The 20,004-nt window shown below is 44.9% G+C and overlaps 1 protein-coding gene across 1 annotated transcript; it reads right to left on the bottom strand.

Annotated features, from left to right (window-relative positions):
- Positions 1-10,115: 10,115 nt before the first annotated feature.
- Positions 10,116-19,666, bottom strand: ncoa7a (nuclear receptor coactivator 7a; the record flags this gene model as incomplete). The annotated part of the gene is made up of 8 exons (XM_079838159.1): positions 10,116-11,787; positions 13,409-13,482; positions 13,573-13,668; positions 15,511-15,663; positions 15,773-15,863; positions 15,950-16,030; positions 17,509-17,659; positions 19,641-19,666. The coding sequence occupies 8 exons, from the start codon at positions 19,664-19,666 to the stop codon at positions 10,249-10,251; spliced, it is 2,211 nt and encodes a 736-aa protein (XP_079694285.1). The 3' UTR covers positions 10,116-10,248.
- Positions 19,667-20,004: the final 338 nt, after the last annotated feature.

Raw genomic sequence — 20,004 nt, 5'->3', positions numbered from 1 at the left:
GATAACACTGCATTATTTTCTTACCACTCAATTAATTAGAGAGATTAGAAAAAACTTCTCTCTTTTGGTCAGTAAACAAAAACTTCTCGGTTAACATCATGTTGTCTTCAATTACGTGTCAAATCTCTCTGAAATCACACTATTTACACTGGTATATTTATTATTTATAACGTATTATTCAATAAAGATCGATAAACTAATGTTAGTCAGTCGGTAAAAACCATGTGTCTCTCTGTGGAAGACAGTAGAAAGTGTGTGCTGGAGAAGCGCGCGCAGATCAGAGGCGCGCAGTCACGAAATATACAAATAAACCCGCATATATATTATTAAAAATATAAAATCTAAAAATAACCTGCAGGGAACGTTCTGGGAACGTTCTCTTTTGGTTACAAAAACACAACCAATAGAGAACGTTCTTATTTGGTTCCCCACAAAAATAACCAAACGGGAACCATATGGGAACGTTAGGGGAACGTTCTGTGTTTACATTAAATCATCCATTTTGTGTATGTCCGAGAAGTCAGTGTCAACTGTGTTACTCCCTATAAAACCCCCTCTAAATCAGTAATGGTTTGTTCCAAAGTCACATGTTGATGTCGTTCCTTTTTTGGAGGGAAATTTGAAGACAGTTGCTGCGTTCCACTCCAGTTTGGTTTTAGATGCACTTGCGAACTTCCCTAAGCACTTTTTGTCATTTTGAAGTGCGTTCCACTTCATGAAGTGGACGAGGGAAGTTTAATGTGGCGTTCACACCGGATGTGAATGACGCGAATAAATCGCGCTGTTCGCGCGAAATTGGATGCTTGAAAATTTTGAGTTTACTCGTTCCCTGGCAAATCGTTTAGGCTGAGGGCAAAGTGAAGTTTCATTACTTTTTTATTTTTAGGCTATTTAACTTTACGTTACCGTTGTAGCTGACTAGCGATGACTTTGAATGTTTGACTGAATTGTTTGCTTTATTTCATGTATAGCTTGTTATACATTACTTATACTTTTGTATTATTGATCAAACATAAACTTGCATTTAACAAAAAGAGAATGTGTTGTGTTTCATGTCATTTAATGTTATCACAGTGATAATCATATTGTCGGAAACAGATATTAATATACAGATTTTCTCCTCATTGTTGTCTCTACTAGCGCAAGCTCCTGATTGGTTAACGCGGCGCGAATATCCGCCAAAGTTCAGATTTTTCAACTCGGGTGATTTGCGGCATTCGCGTGAATCACGCGTCAAACGCTCAATTCGCGCCGTGTCATTCGCGCAAATCCCGCCGCAGAATGTCTATTCTCGTCTTTGCATTGACTTAACATGTAAATCACTTGCGCAAATCGCGTCATTCGCGTCCGGTGTGAACGCACCATAATATGGACAGACCCTCGCTCCCTTGATTTTGACTGAGGGAGCGAGTCTACTTCATATGTGCACTTCAGACAGCTTCATATACCACAATGCAACACTAATGTGACGTCACAGCATATCGCGTTTAATTTACCCCACCACAAACAACTCTGATATATTAATACACCTATATACATATAGAACGCTGCATTAAAGGGTTAGTTCACCCAAAAATGAAAATCATCATTAATTCCTCACCCTCATGTCGTTCGCGTAAGATCTCCGCTCATCTTCAGAACACAAATGAAGATCCGATGGCTCAGAAAGGTAACCCACAAAACTCCAACATGACAAGAACGTTTCTAAATCCCAACTTAAAAGAACATTACACAATAATAAAAAGCCTTCTACTTCATTTATCTTGCCTAAAAACACATGAAGATAAATAAATTCAACATTTTCTCTTCCAACTAAATCTCACGCAAAGCATTCTGGGAACTAGAAATCTCATTAGCCCCCCAGTAAGTAGATTGTACACAATAAAATTAAGTTGTGACAAAATGTTCATTTAAATATAATATTTATCAAGCAGCAAACATCCTCGAAACAGCGTGTAGACAGCGCTGTTGTTAAACTTCCCTAAAATATGAAATATGAGAAAAATTGCTAGATTTATGTTGCGATATGGAAAAAGATGTCGTCATCGTGTGGTAAGGGTTCATTGCATAACTTAAATAGTATGATGGAAATGCACATGTCTACAAAGCCTTGTCTAGATTACTGAGGATAAGAAGTGCGATATACTGTATAATTATACAAATCCAAATTAAGTGACCTACTCAAATTATCCAAGTAAAGTGACAAACAAAGATTTATTTGTAAAAGAAATTTACACTTACAATGATTCATTTTTATCAGTGGACGTTTGAGGGCTAAACAAGAATAATAAATAGCTTTCAAAACCATGTTAGTGGGCAGTGGATTATCTCCTCATTTCTTTTTTTAACGAAAGTTTTTAACTTTCTTCAATAATATTTTTTCTTTTTAATTTTGTATTTTGAGATAATTTTATGGTATGTTTTAATATTTATGCAATAATTATGGTCTATTTTTGCCATTGAAAATTATTAAAAAGAAAAAAATATATTAGGGCTGTCAAAAGATTAATCGCGATTAATCGCATCCAAAATAAAAGTTTGTGTTTACATAATATATGTGTGTGTACTCTGTTAATTATTATTTATATATAAATCGTCTCAGGTTACGAATGTAACCATTGTTCCCTGAGAACAGGGAACGAGACGCTGCGTCAGCTTCGACGCTACGGGGAACGCCTCCAGCGTGACTGGTGCCTGAAATCACATTGAATCACGTCAATCCTATTGACCGGCGACAGCCTATGATGTCATCAAGGTGCGACCAGGAAGTATATAAGGGCGCCTTGCCAACATGACAGTATCTATCGTCTGAAGGGACTGTTTCGGCAGGCAGGCCCTGCGGCATGGCACAGCGACGCAGCGTCTCGTTCCCTGTTCTCAGGGAACAATGGTTACATTCGTAACCTGAGACGTTCCCTTTCGAAAGGGAACTCGCGCTGCGTCAGCTTCGACGCTACGGGGAACGATATACCCACGCCGCCATGCCGACGGGAGTGCATGCCCACTGGCAGTGACAACTGTCAAGACAAGCAAATCTTGCTGAAATGCCTGAACCACTCCCCTTCTGGTCACATTTAGGCTGTCAGTGACAGCGCTCCCTACGGTCAAAGCCCAAGCTTATCGCCTGAGAAGGAAACCTTCACACACATGAGTTCCCTCCCGGGCCTTGCTCGAAGGCCTGGAACCAACCCATTCGACTCAGAAGGGGTTCCTTTAAGGGAGCGTGGCAAGGGAACTACGAGGGAACCCTATGCCAGTCACTATTCGGGAGGTTCTCACCGAATGCCACCAGGGAGACCTGACCTGGTGACCCAGTCTGCTATGGGACACGTAATACGGTCAAACCTGTCTGTACAGTACAGAGCCTCTGGTACTCGCCTCCGAAGAGACATCCCGCTAGGGTGCTGCAAGAAAGGCAGTGTCACCGACTAGCCGGACCTCAGAGACGGGTTATCCCGGAGAGCAGCGCTCAGCGAAGTGCTATAAGACCCTTGCTAGCGAGGGGAGTCAAGCCGCTCAATCCTCGGATCTACCAAGCACTTACTTTAAAACGTGCTTAGGAGGCCAAAGGGCCTTACAGGCTGATACACCAGGGAGGTCCCGAGGGGCCTACAACCATAAATCAGCGCCAGGCAGCCGTAAGCTCATAGCAGACCCTCACTTGAGAGGAGCTCATAAGCGTGCCCGGTAGGAAACCATGCCGTAGGCAGACTATGAAGGTCCCGCTCCTGCATGGACCGCATAGCCGCAGTGACGTCTCGTCATGCTAGGGTAAGAACATCGCCTTCAGGAATCGCGAACGGCCAGAGACCGGCGCCTGATAGCGGGTGACCACTAGCTGTCAGCGTAAAGCCAGTTATGTGTTCCCGCCTGGGGAACTCGTTCCCCAGGGAGGCCGGGAGGGGCCTCCACCTGGTAACATGTGTCGACTGCTCGCGCATCTAACAGGAGCGCTCGCCCTCAGGTAGGCCAAAAACGGGCCAAAGACCTGATCGCAGTCTCGCTAGCCCTCGAGGTAGCTGGGAAGACCAGGGACTCGCTTCACCAGGGAGGCCATGCGGGCCTACCAACTGCAAAGAAATCGGGCATTCCTCTGTCACAGCTTAGCTGGACGTGCTACTCATAGCACTTCATGCTCATCCACAGCGGCTGGGGACCGGGAGCTGGCTTCAGGGAGGTACCATGCCTACCATCTGATAGCAGAACGTGCTTTCCATTCATAGCACTTTACATCCACCACAGCGGCCGGGGAGCCGGCCTCTGCTCAGTGACTGGAACTGACCAGGAACCACGAGCCAGAGCGTGCCCTCAGAGGAGGCCATGTGGGCCTACTACTCCAAAGCGAATCCCCTCAGGGAAGCCCGTGCAGCTTGCCTGATAGCAGCCCATGCTACAATCCGTTACCGAAACTGGGGACCGGGGAACGATTCCAGGGAGGCGCAATGCCTCCACCTGGTAGCAGAACATGCCGTCCATAGCGCTTCGCTAACCGTCTCACTTCCGCGCCTGAGAAACGGGGGCTCGTTTCAGGGAGGCAACAATGCCTACCAACTGATAGCAGAGCACGCCGCGCATAGCTCTTCATTCCGCTAGTCGTCTCAGCGCCAGAGAATCGGGAGCTCGCTTTCAGGGAGGCAACCGTGCCTACCAACTGATAGCAGAACGTGCTACTGGTAGCACTTCACGCTCATTACCACAGCGACTGGGAACCGGGAGCTTGCCTTCAGGTAAGCCACAATGCCTAACAACCTGATAGCAGAACGTGCTAATCGTAGCACTTCACACTCATTGCCACAGCGACCGGAAACCGGGAGCTTGCCCTCAGGGAGGCAACGTGCCTACCAACTGATAGCAGGACATGCTACTCGTAGCATTCCACGCCCATGGTGCGCTCAATGCTCATTACCACAGCGACCGGGAACCGTGAGCTCGTCATCAGGGAGGCTACCGTGCCTACCACCTGATAGCAGAAAGTGCTACTCATAGCACTTCATGCTCACCGCCACAGTGGCTGGGAACCGGGAGTTTGCCTCCAGGGAGGTCACTCAGGGAGGCCGGATGAGGCCTACTGCCAACTAGCACTCGTGCTAGCCATCCAGTGACTGGGGCCCAGGAACGCCATCCGCAGAGGAGGTCAAGTGGGCCTGTTTACCCCACAGCAGGCCCATAGGGAGGCCCAGTAGCGCCTACCACCTATTTAGCAGCTCGTACCAGCCGTCGAGGGACTTAATGCCTATGGTGCCCCCTCGGGGGAGACCAGGCGGTGCCTGCTGACCACACCGGGAGCCTACCCCTCAGGGAGGCCTGGCAGGACCTACCCCCCCGAATAGGGGGTCTGCAGATTCCAAGGATCCTGCCGTGACTTTCTAAGAAGGCTGGCTGCTGCTACCTGGGCTGACGGCAGCTGTCTGCTGCTGACGAAGGCCTGGAAATCCAGTTTAACACCTGGGGACTCATCCCCAGGGCCAATGACGGGTCACTGCTGACGTCGACACCAGTGGAGAAGAGCCTCCGAGGCCCACTTGTGGGCCATAGTGTCGGGACTTTCCTGCAAGGAGGCCGGTTAACGCCTACTACCTGTCTTGAGGTCCTACTGCCCAGACCGCCCAAGCTGGCCGCTCACAGCCAGCTGGCTCCTATGCCCACACCTGGGGCTGGCTCCATCCCAGAGGCAGCTAGGTACAACTGCTTCGCCGTGTCCTAGGGCCCCCAGGACAGCGCAGTCTCTCGGGCAGTGCCTACAAACATGGACCTAATCACATTGCCAACAGCAGTGTACTCAGCGGAAGTGCTTAAACAAAGACCCTCTAAAGCGAGGGGAGTACAACTTACGTCAACTGCATAGGGGCAGGTGCCTACTTTCCATGCAGCGGCCAACATAAGTGCGAGGGCGTCAGCCATTGGCAATGCTCGGGCCTCAGGGGAGCATCCGACCAGAACCGTACAGACAAAAGGATTATCCGATGTTCAGCTCGACCCGGGCCCTAAAGGAGGTGAAGCAGAGACATAAAGCAAGGGAACAATATCACAGAAATATGAAATCCACCGGCCGTACCATCCTCCAGGAAGAGGCCGGGGGCCGCCAGCAGATGGCGGCCACCAAGCTCCGAAAGGCGGACACTGCAGATAAAGTCTAATCGCAATACCGGCGAAAAGACGCTTAACTCCACCCCACGACCACTGGCGAAGTCGCTGTCTCCTGCAACACCTCCTTGGCCGGACGACTCTGAAACAGAGGAGGCTGAAACAAGGATGCATAAACAACGCCATGTTCTTATATAAAAAGACAGGCCAGGGGCGAACAACTTCATTAAAAGGGAACGCCCCCATCCTTGACAAAGCCTAGGCCAAGTGGTGCAGCATAAGTCCGCACTAGATCCACTCAGGGCCCGGGAAAGAAATATTATCACCTCTAATATACACAATGAGGCCCTAAAAACCCTTTTCCCAAAGCCCCGCAGAGCTGGGCGCAGATCTCACTACAGCACGTGCGTTAGTGCATACCCGGTCTTCAGCTACTTCCCACTTTTACGCTAGGAAAAACACAGCTCGCCTCTTACACTTCAAGCCCTCGGGCAAGAGCGCGATTTAGTTACCCACATAGTGGGGGAAAACATAGCACGGAGAGGCAGCAGACTCTACTAGCAGAAAGTGAGGTATTCACACACAACCACATAATGTTGCAAAGAAGATCGTTCTTAGCTTACTCACGGGGAGCTGCAGGCCCTGCGAAGATCCAGCGGCGATCCAAATTTCCCCAGAAAACCTCTCAGGCGAGCGAAGGTATAGGAGTTCTGAAAAACATAGTTTTGAAAATGTTTCACCCTCAGAGAGGGGGACTCACCAATCGCTCCCAGCGGTGCTTCCAGCCAGCCATAAGGCTAGTATCCGCCCGCCATCCTGAGGGGGGGCGCTTTCACCAAACAAACCAGGCGAGCCGGCAGAATCTTACATTTTCTGCTCATCATAGGCCACCGGCCTGATGTAAAAGCGCCCAGGGGAAAAACCAGAGGAAGGGAAAAAAGGCAGCGTTCATCTCCGCGCTCCTCGGGGGGTGGAGTCTGCTGCCTGCGCTGGTTCCGGTTACCAGCCCCGGCTTCCTTCCTCTTCCAGTCGCGGGTGTCCCGCCTCCCCTGCGCCCCAGTCCTCCGCGGCGGGGCGCTCGAGAGGCGACGCTGGCTCGCTTTTCCCGTCTCCAGCCCTCAGACTGGGACGGGCCGGGGACACCCGACTGCCTGGGCGCGGTCCCGGACCTCAGCGGAATGCATGTCCTGAATGCCGCCGAGCGCGCCTTCGCCTCTCCGAACTTTCCCACCACCGCCTCTACGGAGGTGCCGAAAAGTTCAGATGGCGAAACCGGGGCATCAGGGAGAAAGGATTTTTCCTTCTCCCTGATGTCCAAACGGTTTAACCACAGATGTCTCTCCGTGGCTACCCTCGCCGCATCGGCGCTATTTGTACGGTGGCCCGGAGAGCGAAAACCGCGGTCCGGCGCAACTCGACTACCGCCTCAGGGGGTCCCTCCCCCCTGATCGAGGTCCCTCAGCAGGTCCGCCTGCAACACAGCTGTGGTGTGCAAAGCCGCTGCAGCGCGACCCACTGACATGTACGCCCTGCCATTCAGGCGTTTAGACCGGCAGGGTGGGAGCCACAGTGTCGCCGGCCCCCAGAGGCGAGATAAACATAACATCTCGTCCACGGGCGGCATCGACACATACCCAGCCAGGCAGTCCCTCGACATCAGCGACATCTAGCTCGCCGATGTCAACAGATGCGGGGCTGAGTATGGTTTCTTCCATTCCCTCGAGATCTGCTGATGGAGATCTGGAAGGAATGGAAGACTCCCAGGAGTTGGGAGGTCATGGGCGGAGAGAAACCGATCGTCCGAACTGTTTGGACGCTCAGCCTTTCTCTTCACGCGCCGCAAAGGCAGCTGCAGTCTACCCGCAGCGCGTTCCATGACTTCCAGCAACTCCCGTACATGGGACAGGATGGTAAGAAAAGCTTCAGCATTTTTAACTGACTCACCCATCCTCTGCTCGAGTGGAAGAGCAGCAGACGAGGAGGAGGAACATAAATCCAGCTCCTTCCTCCGAGGTCCGCCTCTCGCGATCTGGATCGTCCTCAAGAACCATAACTGTCTCCAAGCGACGAGCCCGATCCATCTGGGAAGCGCTTTTGGTATTTAGTTACGCCGCTCAGCCTCAGCTCGAGCGTGGCCGTTCCCAGACGCTGAAACCTCTCCCCTCGAGAAGAGGTCCCACTGAGAGCGGAGCGTTTCCAGAGGACAACGCTCACAAATACTTTCACAAGTACTTTCACAAGAGGTTCGCAAACCTCTCATGCATGCTCTTCTCCCAGACAGTAAACGCAAAGTGTGTGTGTATCCAAAGCGCAAGATACACATTCAAAACACACCTGCAGAAGTGGCGTTCTCAGCACACTTCATTGTTATCCTTCTTGTAGACGTTTCACGTGAAGACAGGCAAAACAGTCCCTGAAGACGAAAAGATACTGTCATGTTGGCAAGGCGCCCTTATATACTTCCTGGTCGCACCTTGATGACATCATAAGCTGTCGCCGGTCAATAGGATTGACGTGATTCAATGTGATTTCAGGCACCAGTCACGCTGGAGGCGTTCCCCGTAGCGTCGAAGCTGACGCAGCGCGAGTTCCCTTTCGAAAGGGAAACACACACATTCATGTATATATTTAAGAAATATTTATGTATACACATTTATATAATCTATAATCTATTTAAATATAAATGTTTTATATATAAAAATAATATTTTTTCTTAAATATATACATGAATATGTGTGTATTTATATATAAATAATAATTAACAGAGTACACACACATATATTTTGTAAACACAAACTTTTATTTTGGATGCGATTAATTGTGATTAATCTTTTGACAGCCCTAATATATATATATATATATATATTTATTTATTTTTTATTTTTATTTATTTTTTATTATTGCAGTATTTCAGGTTAATATAGAGAATATTTTTTTTGAAGGCAGATTAGCGCCTCTTTTGGAATTATTTAAGAAATCATGCAACCATGTGTGTAATCACTAGAGGTCTCTATGGAGAATTCCCTAGTTCTGTTTTGGACACATTTAATGATTTTTTTGATGGATTTGAATATATATTAAAACAATTTCAAAGACTATTTATTATGAAGTTTTAGATTTTTTTGTTTGTTTGTTAGAAATATAGATTTTTTTTCTGTGAATTTGTGTTTTTGCAGATTTCCCATTCATTTCTTATGGTGGCCATTTTTGACCGAAGAGCACAAGTGGGAATATTTTTTTTTATGACCAATCAGCATGCTCGAATCATGCGCTCAATGTTTGTTTGTTTACATACCTAATGCTAGAAAAGTCACCAAGTTTCATATCATTCTGATGAAGCTGTGATTTAAAAAAAAAATTCCAAATGTGGTTCATAGGTTCAGTTTTTCATAGGTGTGTGTGTATAAGTGTGTGTGTGTGTGTGTATAAGTGTGTGTGTGTGTGAGTGGATGTGTCAATATCACACTCTTGATGTGTTAGACTGTCACTCCTTTACTACTGTGTACTTGTTTTCAGCATTGTGGCTGATTTGTAGATTGTACACAGAAATATTTGGAGAATTTTTGTGTTTTTGCCGATTTCCCATTTATTTCCTATTGTCGCTCATTTATGACCGAAGACAATGAACACTACTCTTTTTTTTACGACCAATCAGCATGCTCGAATCATGACCCCAATGTTTTTGTGTGTTTACATCCCTAATGCTAGAAAAGTTACCAAGTTTCATCTCATTCTGATGAAGCTGTGATTTAAAAAAAATTCCAAATGTGGTTCATAGGTTCAGTTTTTCACAGGTGTGTGTGTGTGTGTGTGTGTGTGTGTGTGTGTGTGTGTGTGTGTGTGTGTGTGTGTGTGTGTTGTGATCATTCCAATGAAGCTGGGATTTAACATTTCAAAACAGAAAATGTTCCGGTCAGAGATGACTGAAGAGCAGCAGAGGGTTAAAGCAGATATGAGTGCTGTTGTATACGCACGGCCTGCGCTCCGAGTAAAGCGTGTGGTTTACTGATGACGGAAAACAGACACAGTTTCCCAAAAAACAGTGTGTTTTATTAGACATCCGAACCCCATATGCAGCGCCAGCACTGCAAAAACACCAAAAACACAATTCAACATCACAGAGTGCTTTAAATACAGTAAAAAAATAATGTAGTAAAATCACAATCAAACAGTGCAGCATTCTTCCTCTTCAAATCCTTTCTCACGGAGAGTTAGTAGTCGGACACATGGACATCGGCCCTCGATAAGTGCATTTACAGTGAAGTCAGTGGCTCTCACGGCCTCAAAACTAGCAGTGCAGGTCCTGTCAGGTCTTCCACAGTTACTGCTACAGGAAATAGGAACTGAAAAACCCAAATCCTGCCTCGACTTGTCTGGTTGATTTAGCAGAAGCCGCTCAGCAGTGAGTAAACAGACGAGTTGTGCCGGTCTCCCGGAGCTCAGCCGCAGTGATACCGCAGTGATACCGGACCCAGAGCGGCTCAGATGAAGGTCCACACCTCCAGATCCAGACCCAGAGCCAGACCCAGACCCAGAGCCAGACCCAGAGCAGCTCAGATGAAGGTCCACACCTCCAGATCCAGATCCAGACCCAGAGCCAGAGCCAGAGCGGCTCAGATGAAGGTCCACACCTCCAGACCCAGACCCAGACCCAGACCCAGACCCAGACCCAGACCCAGAGCCAGACCCAGAGCCAGAGCCAGAGCGGCTCAGATGAAGGTCCACACCCCCAGATCCGGACCCAGACCCAGATCCAGACCCAGACCCAGACCCAGATCCAGACCCAGACCCAGACCGGCTCAGATGAAGGTCCACACCTCCAGACCCAGACCCAGATCCAGACCCAGACCCAGACCGGCTCAGATGAAGGTCCACACCTCCAGATCCAGACCCAGAGCCAGACCCAGACCCAGAGCCAGACCCAGAGCAGCTCAGATGAAGGTCCACACCTCCAGATCCAGATCCAGACCCAGAGCCAGAGCCAGAGCGGCTCAGATGAAGGTCCACACCTCCAGACCCAGACCCAGAGCCAGACCCAGACCCAGAGCCAGACCCAGACCCAGACCCAGACCCAGACCCAGACCCAGACCCAGAGCCAGAGCGGCTCAGATGAAGGTCCACACCCCCAGATCCGGACCCAGACCCAGATCCAGACCCAGACCCAGAGCCAGAGCCAGAGCGGCTCAGATGAAGGTCCACACCTCCAGACCCAGACCCAGAGCCAGACCCAGACCCAGAGCCAGACCCAGACCCAGACCCAGACCCAGAACCAGACCCAGACCCAGACCCAGACCCAGAGCCAGAGCGGCTCAGATGAAGGTCCACACCTCCAGACCCAGACCCAGAGCCAGACCCAGACCCAGACCCAGACCCAGACCCAGACCCAGACCCAGACCCAGACCCAGACCCAGAGCCAGAGCGGCTCAGATGAAGGTCCACACCCCCAGATCCGGACCCAGACCCAGATCCAGACCCAGACCCAGAGCCAGAGCCAGAGCGGCTCAGATGAAGGTCCACACCCCCAGATCCGGACCCAGACCCAGATCCAGATCCAGACCCAGACCGGCTCAGATGAAGGTCCACACCTCCAGATCCTGCACCGTGAAGTCGTGATGGAGGCTGAGTGGCCGGTTGCAGAAGGTGTCGCAGGAGTAACTGGCCCCGCGGTACAGGTCGGCATCCAGCCACAGCCCAAACGGACCCCTGTCACACACACACACACACACACACACATCATCAAAAACTCTTCTCTACACGGGTGCTTTATCTGCTGCATTTACACCTGCTTTAATCGCCGGATTATGAATAACAATGAATCACAGCTGTTTTCATTCATTTCTTCTATGAAATATGAGATGAATGTATAACTGATTTCTGCACTATAACTCAAACAGCACGAAAGCGCCTTTTCAACTATTTCCATATTTCATCATCAACATCCATTTCAGTTTGTCAGAAAGCAGAAGATGATCTAATGTTTGACAGAGGATGAAGGAAGAATCATTCACACGTTAGATCTTAATCTCACTTCCACATTCAGAAAGCAGAAGCTCTGAACACTGTAGTAAAACCACTTCCTGTTGAGATCGCATCAATGGCGGAGGACAGGTGCACAATTCATCTACACACACACACACACACACACATCAGCCATCGGAGGAGAGGGTTTTCCCAGACAGAGGAGAGGGTTTTCCCAACGCATGGATTGATCAGATCATCAGATAAACACACGGATAAACACACGGATAAACACACGGATAAACAAACGGATAAACACACGGATAAACAAACGGATAAACAAACGGATAAACACACGGATAAACACACGGATAAACACACGGATAAACACACGGATAAACACACGGATAAACACACGGATCCTTCATGAGTAAAGTCACTATTCAACTATATTACTGATCAGCTCAATTATCATAAAGTCATAATTAAGAGATCAAATGTTAAATGTTTAAAAGTCCTCATTGGACAAAGTAAAAAATCTGATTTTAAAAGTCATAATAGGGAGATAAAAAGTCAAAAATATGACATGCTAAGTCATAATTTAGAGATAAAATGTTGAAAATATAATTTTAAATGTCCTCATTATCAGATAAAAAGTAAAAAATATGATTTCAAGTCATAATATTGAGATAAAAAGTCAAAAATATGACATGCTAAGTCGTAATTAAGAGATAAAATTTTGAAAATATGATTCTAAGTCCTCATTATTAGATAAATAGTCAAAAATATGATTTTAAAAGTCATAAAAGTGAGATAAAGTCAAAAACACGACATGCTAAGTCATAGTCATAAGATAAAATGTTGAAAATACGATTTTAAATCCTCATTATTAGATAAAAAGTCAAAAATATGATTTTAAAAGTCCTCATTATTAGATAAATAGTCAAAAATATGACATGCTAAGTCATTGTGAGATGAACAGTTGAAATTATGACTTAGAAAATAGATTTTTTAATGGATTTAAAGTCAAAATTATGACTTAAAAATCTAAATTATGATTAAAAAGTCCTAATTATGAGATAAAAAAAGCTGAAATTCGATTTAAAAAAGTCTAAATTATGACCAAAACACACACTAACACATTTAAGCGATGAAATCATGCTTGTTATTTTCATATGCGCTTTTAGTTTTTTGATTCACACTTATTATAATAATATTTACATGATTGTTTTAATTCTGTGCAGTATATTTTTACATGTAGAAATAGAGCTGACTGCAGGTGGAAATGTGACAGTGGCCATTAAAGCAATAAAAGCCTGATTATGATTATGATTATGATGATGATGATGATGATGATGAGCCTTACCCTCCTCCTCCCATCTGGAGCGAGTCCAGGAATCCTCTCACAAAGTAGGAGTTTTCCCCACTCCAGCGGAAAATCTGCACAAGAAGCAAACAACAGGTCAAAACCGGCTCATGCATGCGATCGGATGAAAGGTCAGGGGTCAGGGGTCACGGGGTCACCGGTACCTGAAACTCCGGACTGAAGCTGTAGAGGAACGTCTCTCCTGTGCCGTAGCAGCAGCCGCTCACTTTGAAGGGGTTGGAGGAAAACGCTCCGAACACCTGAGGATTCACACACACACACACACACACACACACACACACACACACACACACACACACACAGATCAGACGTGTTTAGAGCCGCAGGATCAATGATGAGCACATGCAGATAATCACATCAGCTCGGGTCAATAACGGAGTAAAGTTCATCCGTTGTGAAACAAGCTCGATCCATCCAAGGTCAAGGGTTCGCTTTGAAAAACATGTGAAATGATATTTAACATCATGCAGATCAAGTCATAATTGCTTGATATTAAAGGGATAGTTCACCTGGAAATGAAAACACGCCCTCAGGCTATTCTAGGTGTCTCTGACCTTCTTCTCTCAGGCTAATCCACGCGTTATAATGGCAGAGTGTACATTATAAAGCATGGATTAGGACTAGGGTTGGGCACCGGAAAACTGTGCCTTTAGGGATGTTTATTGAGGATGACGTATCGATTTAACAATTATTAAATTGTAATATTCGAAAGATCGGAGTCATCACGCCGGAGACGGGTTTATTGAGGATGACGTATCGATTTATCAATTATTAAATTGTAATATTTGACCAATCGGAGTCATCACGCCGGAGACGGGTTTATTGAGGATGACGTATTGATTTATCAATTATTAAATTGTAATATTTGACCAATCGGAGTCATCACGCCGGAGACGGGTTTATTGAGGATGACGTATTGATTTATCAATTATTAAATTGTAATATTTGACCAATCGGAGTCATCACGCCGGAGACGGGTTTATTGAGGATGACGTATCGATTTATCAATTATTAAATTGTAATATTTGACCAATCGGAGTCATCACGCCGGAGACGGGTTTATTGAGGATGACGTATTGATTTATCAATTATTAAATTGTAATATTTGACCAATCGGAGTCATCACGCCGGAGACGGGTTTATTGAGGATGACGTATCGATTTATCAATTATTAAATTGTAATATTCGAACAATCGGAGGTTTATTGAGGATGACATATCGATTTAACAATTATTAAATTGTAATATTCGAACAATCAGAGTCATCACGCTGGAGACGGGTTTATTGACGATGACGTATTGATTTATCAATTATTAAATTGTAATATTCGAACAATCGGAGTCATCACGCCGGAGACGGGTTTATTGAGGATGACATATCGATTTAACAGTTATTAAATTGTAATATTCGAACAATCGGAGTCATCACGCTGGAGACGGGTTTATTGACGATGACGTATTGATTTATCAATTATTAAATTGTAATATTCGAACAATCGGAGTCATCACGCTGGAGACGGGTTTATTGACGATGACGTATTGATTTAACAATTATTAAATTGTAATATTCGAACAATCAGAGTCATCACGCTGGAGACGGGTTTATTGACGATGACGTATTGATTTATCAATTATTAAATTGTAATATTCGAACAATCGGAGTCATCACGCCGGAGACGGGTTTATTGAGGATGACATATCGATTTAACAATTATTAAATTGTAATATTGGAACAATCGGTGTCATCACGCCGGAGACGGGTTTATTGAGGATGACGTATCGATTTAACAGTTATTAAATTGTAATATTCGAACAATCGGAGGTTTATTGAGGATGACGTATCGATTTAACAGTTATTAAATTGTAATATTGGAACAATCGGAGGTTTATTGAGGATGCCGTGTCGATGAGGCAGTTTCAGGGGGAGTCTAATTGACACAATGCCCCTAAAAGTACTGAGTTCAGTACCAGGATATTTTTAATATATCTCCACAATGACTTGAGGGCGAGTAAATCATGAGCTAGTTTTAATCTCCCTTCATCTCCCGCTGTACACCTTAAGGGTTTGATCGGTGATCTCACCTGGTTGTGGGTGTCCTTGATGACCATGAGCACTGGTCTGTCTAACTCTCCCATCTTCCGGTAAAGTGTCCTCAAACTGGTCCCATGCTCCGCTGTGCTGTACGCCAGCTTCCAGCGATAACCTCGAGTCCGAGCCGGGATGTGATTCATCAGCTGTGGAGATGCACGTTTACATCAATGCTTGCTCAATCTAGAAAACGTGCATGTGTGGAGGAGAAAAGCGCACTTACCTGTTCAAGATGGTGTTCGTCCAGGATCTGACTGTGGTCTATTAAAACCGGCAGCTCCTCGGATTCAGAGTCTGCGGAGCTGCAAACACTCGGCCGGCGCTTCTGCGGATTTACGGTGACGATCTGGAGGAAAACACACACACACGTGAAGCATCAGTGACCGAATGTGGGATCTACACACACTTCCAGACCTTCCTCAAAGCTCTCACCTCTACAAACGGCTCCTCTGAGCCATTGGCAAAGTACAAGATCTTAATGCTCTCCTGCATCGGCCTCATGTTCACGGATTCCTCCAGAGAGTGTGTTCACGGAGAGTGTGTTCACGGAGAGTGTGTTCACTGAGAGTGTGTTCACGGAGAGTGTGTTCACGGAGAGTGTGTTCACGGAGAGTGTGTTCACGGAGAGTGTGTTCACGGAGAGTCGAGAGCATGCCTTTTATACCGTGTTTCTCCACCCACACATCTCACATTTCATGCAAGGTTTCGTTTTAGAGGAAGCCCACAGAAGAGGAAGCCCACAGAAGAGGAAGCCCACAGAAGAGGAAGCTTCGCCAAATATGGGCAGAATAATAAAAGCATGTTTCTGCTCGCTGGAGAATTCAGGAGATGTTTTCTACCCCCATCCATAAATGAAACCTTGAGGATTTGCATTTCTCCTTGTGCATTATGAAAGAGATGATACAGAGGAATCCTTTTCCAGTTTTCGATACTGTTCAGTTTATTTTACAAATAATTTTCATTCAACACCATTGTTTTAGGTTTCTCATTCAAACACAATTGCATTGTGTTAAACTGAATTGAACTGAACTGTGTGTTCTGTGTTAGATTAACTGAGACTTGTTACAGCACTTGCATACTGTAGCCTCTGACTGCTGTAGTTGCTTCTATTGCTCTCATTTGTAAGTCGCTTTGGATAAAAGCGTCTGCTAAATGACTAAATGTAAATGTAATGTAAATGAAACGGTTGCGTTTTAGCTCAACTCAATATTTTCATTTAGACAGAACATGTTTCGGTATTTATATCCATTTCCCCAGATTTCTGTTCCATATGTTAAATATGGAGTGATGAGAGTACTGTACAATATATATATAATACACTTTTGTTCAAAATATATTGCAATTTATATAAAATTGCAATTGTATTTGATATTTTGTATATGGTATATCCATGACATTTTATGATCTATAAACTTAATGTACGTAACTCTTCCTAATATATTATTATCAATTTTAATTTTAATATCATTATCTATCATTTTATCACCAAATACCAAGAATTTTGTTTTAGGTAAATTCAGGGATAATTTATTTGAGTGGAACCAGCTCTTTAGTTTGTACAGTTCTCTCTCCACTACCATTACTAACTCTTCCAGATTTTGACCTGAGCAATAAACATTGGTGTCTTCAGCAAACAAGACATAATTGAGGACTTCAGATACCTTACAAATTTCATTAATATAGAGCAAAAATAACTTCGGTCCCAACACCGAACCTTGCGGAACTCCACAACTTATTCTCTGCAAATTAGACTCTACACCATTTATATGTACATACTGAAGCCTACACTCTAAAAAATGCTGGGTTGAAAATGGACTAACCCAGCAGTTGGGTTGTTTTAACCCAGCGGTTGGGTTAAATGTTTGCTTAAAACAACCCAATTGCTGGGTTAGTCCATTTTCAACCCAACTTGGGTCATTGTTAACCCAGTATTTTTAGAGTGCGTGCTAATACAGAATAAACGTGAGCTTTGTGTAGCATGCACCACTAACCTTCCAGTTTTTGGGAGCAGAATTGCTCAGCAGTGTGTCGATCACAGTGAGTGTTTCTGGATGGACCTGGAGGAAGTCCTGCTTTCTGCGGTGTTTACTGTAGATGGTCTCCGGAGACCACTGGACAAAGAACGTGTACAGATGATCCACCCTAAGCAAAGACAGAAGCTGAGCTCAGATCAGATGATATTATACAGGCATTCATGTGAACCGTAGCTCATTTGCATGTAAATGTGTGTGATGCATATTGACCTAATGCACTGAATTCAACCTCAGAAGCTCTATCAGTCTAACAGACCATAATGCACTGACTATAAAACGATGCTATTCCTGGAAGTCACAGTAATTGCTTGTAACGTCATGAGCATTCCTCAGGTCCGCTGCTATTGCAGCACGTCTGGAAGACTGAAACCAGTTTCCTCGGCACAGGAGAGCTGAATCCAGACTGAGATAAGCTAACCACAGACAATAAAGGCTTGCCAATAAAGGTAAAACCTACGTAATGCATCCTGATGTGGCTCTAAAGCGCTTTGGGGGAACAATAGCACGTTATAAAAGCCCTAAAGCTTCTTTCCTTCATTCATTCCCAGGCTTTTCTTCACAGAGCCAATGGAGAGTAAAAGTAAAATTAGAAACCATAGAAAGTGTTGCAGGAAATTTAAGAAGCTTTGAATTTGAAGTGAAGTGCACTTTTCTCTAAGTTTCATTTATGCATCATAGATACACTGCAAAAACGTTGGGTAACACATATTGGGTCACTATTTTGGGTTGTTATTCCAAAAATGAATTGGGTTAAAATAACCCACAGTTGGGAAGGTGCTATACCAACCCACAGTTGGGTCTCTATGTTGGGCTATTTTCCAAAAAGGTTGGGTCATTTTAACATTGTTGGCTTATTTTAGTCAGTAATAACCTAAATCCAACTAGCATTTAACCAAATGAATTGGGTTAAAAATAACCCACAGTTGGGAAGGTGCTATACCAAACCACAGTTGGGTTACTTATTGGGTTATTTTCCAAAAATGTTGGGTCCTTTTAACGTTGTTAGGTTATTTTTTAATAATAACAAAAACCCAACTGGCTTTTAACCCAATTAATTGGGTTAAAATAACCCACAGTGCGGTCATTATTATGTTTTTTTCCCAAAAAAAATGTTGGGCAATTTTAACATTGTTGGGTTATTTTTTACTAATAACCAAAACTCAACTGGCTTTTAACCCATTTGACTGGGTTAAAATAACCCACAGTTGGGAAGGTGCTATACCAACCAGAGTTGGGTCACTGTGTTGGGTTATTTTCCAAAAATGTTGGGTCCTTTTGACATTGTTGGTTTATTTTTTTTAGTAATAACCTAAATCCAACTAGCATTTAACACAATTAATTTAGTTAAAACAACCCACAGTTGGGAAGGTGCTATACCAACCCACAGTTGGGTCTCTATGTTGGGTTATTTTCCAAAAATGTTGGGTCCTTTTAACATTGTTGGGTTATTTTAGTTAGTAATAACCTAAATCCAACTAGAATTAAACCAAATTAATTGGGTTAAAAATAACCCACAGTTGGGAAGGTGCTATACCAACCAGAGTTGGGTCACTGTGTTGGGTTATTTTCCAAAAATGTTGGGTCATTTTAACATTGTTGGGTTATTTTCTTAATAATAACAAAAACCCAACTGGCTTTTAACCCAATTAATTGGGTTACAATTAACAAATGTGTGATTACATGATACTTTTGTGATTTAGCTTAAGCTCAAATATGTAAAGGTCAGAGCACTTGAAATGTATGATTACAATATTTAAAATCTGCAAGTTCTGCTTACTTAAACTTTACATTCCTTAAAATTTTTTAGTTTTGCCAACTTATTTACAGCGCAGACAGTCTACAAATGACTGCTAGTTGACATGGAGTCACTTTTGCCCTGTTTACACTCGTAAATACAGAAGCTTGTCCACTTCCAGAGGTCGAATCATAGAAATCAGGACAGCGAAAACATAATTAAAACACTGAAAGCTTCTCGTCTTTCCACCAACATCTTAACATCAGGAGTAAACCGGGTCAAGTACGAGTTCCCCCACCCATAACCTTCAGCTGTTAAAGCTTCATCAGAGTAAGTTAAAGACGGAGATACTCACTCTCCCACGCTGTAGACCACACCCATGTTGACCAGAAGAGCCGCAGAAGCTGAAGCTCATATCCACACGCTCTCCGCTTTTATAGCAGAGTCTCAGCGGAGATAAGCCCAGACCCTCAGCGTTTCACAACGTCTGTAAGAAGAGGCCAGTGACACATTAACTCCAGCTCTCCGCTGAGCGCGCGGGCTATAGCAGGATAAAGTCCTGTCCAGAGAACCCTGAGGAATCAGCGGCTTCTTATAAAGTCTACATGAAACCACATTCCCTCAGCCGCTTCCCACCATAGACTCCAGATGACGCTTTGGTGACTAATGCTAGCAAACTGGACTCTTGCTACACATGCGTATCAGTGAATAGCTACATG

The sequence above is a fragment of the Gobio gobio genome (genome assembly GCF_949357685.1).
Source record: "Gobio gobio genome assembly, chromosome: 15".
In the NCBI taxonomy this organism is placed as follows: Eukaryota; Metazoa; Chordata; class Actinopteri; order Cypriniformes; family Gobionidae; genus Gobio; species Gobio gobio.
Note: the sequence above shows the minus strand (reverse complement) of the source record. Positions and strands in the feature narration are given on the sequence as shown.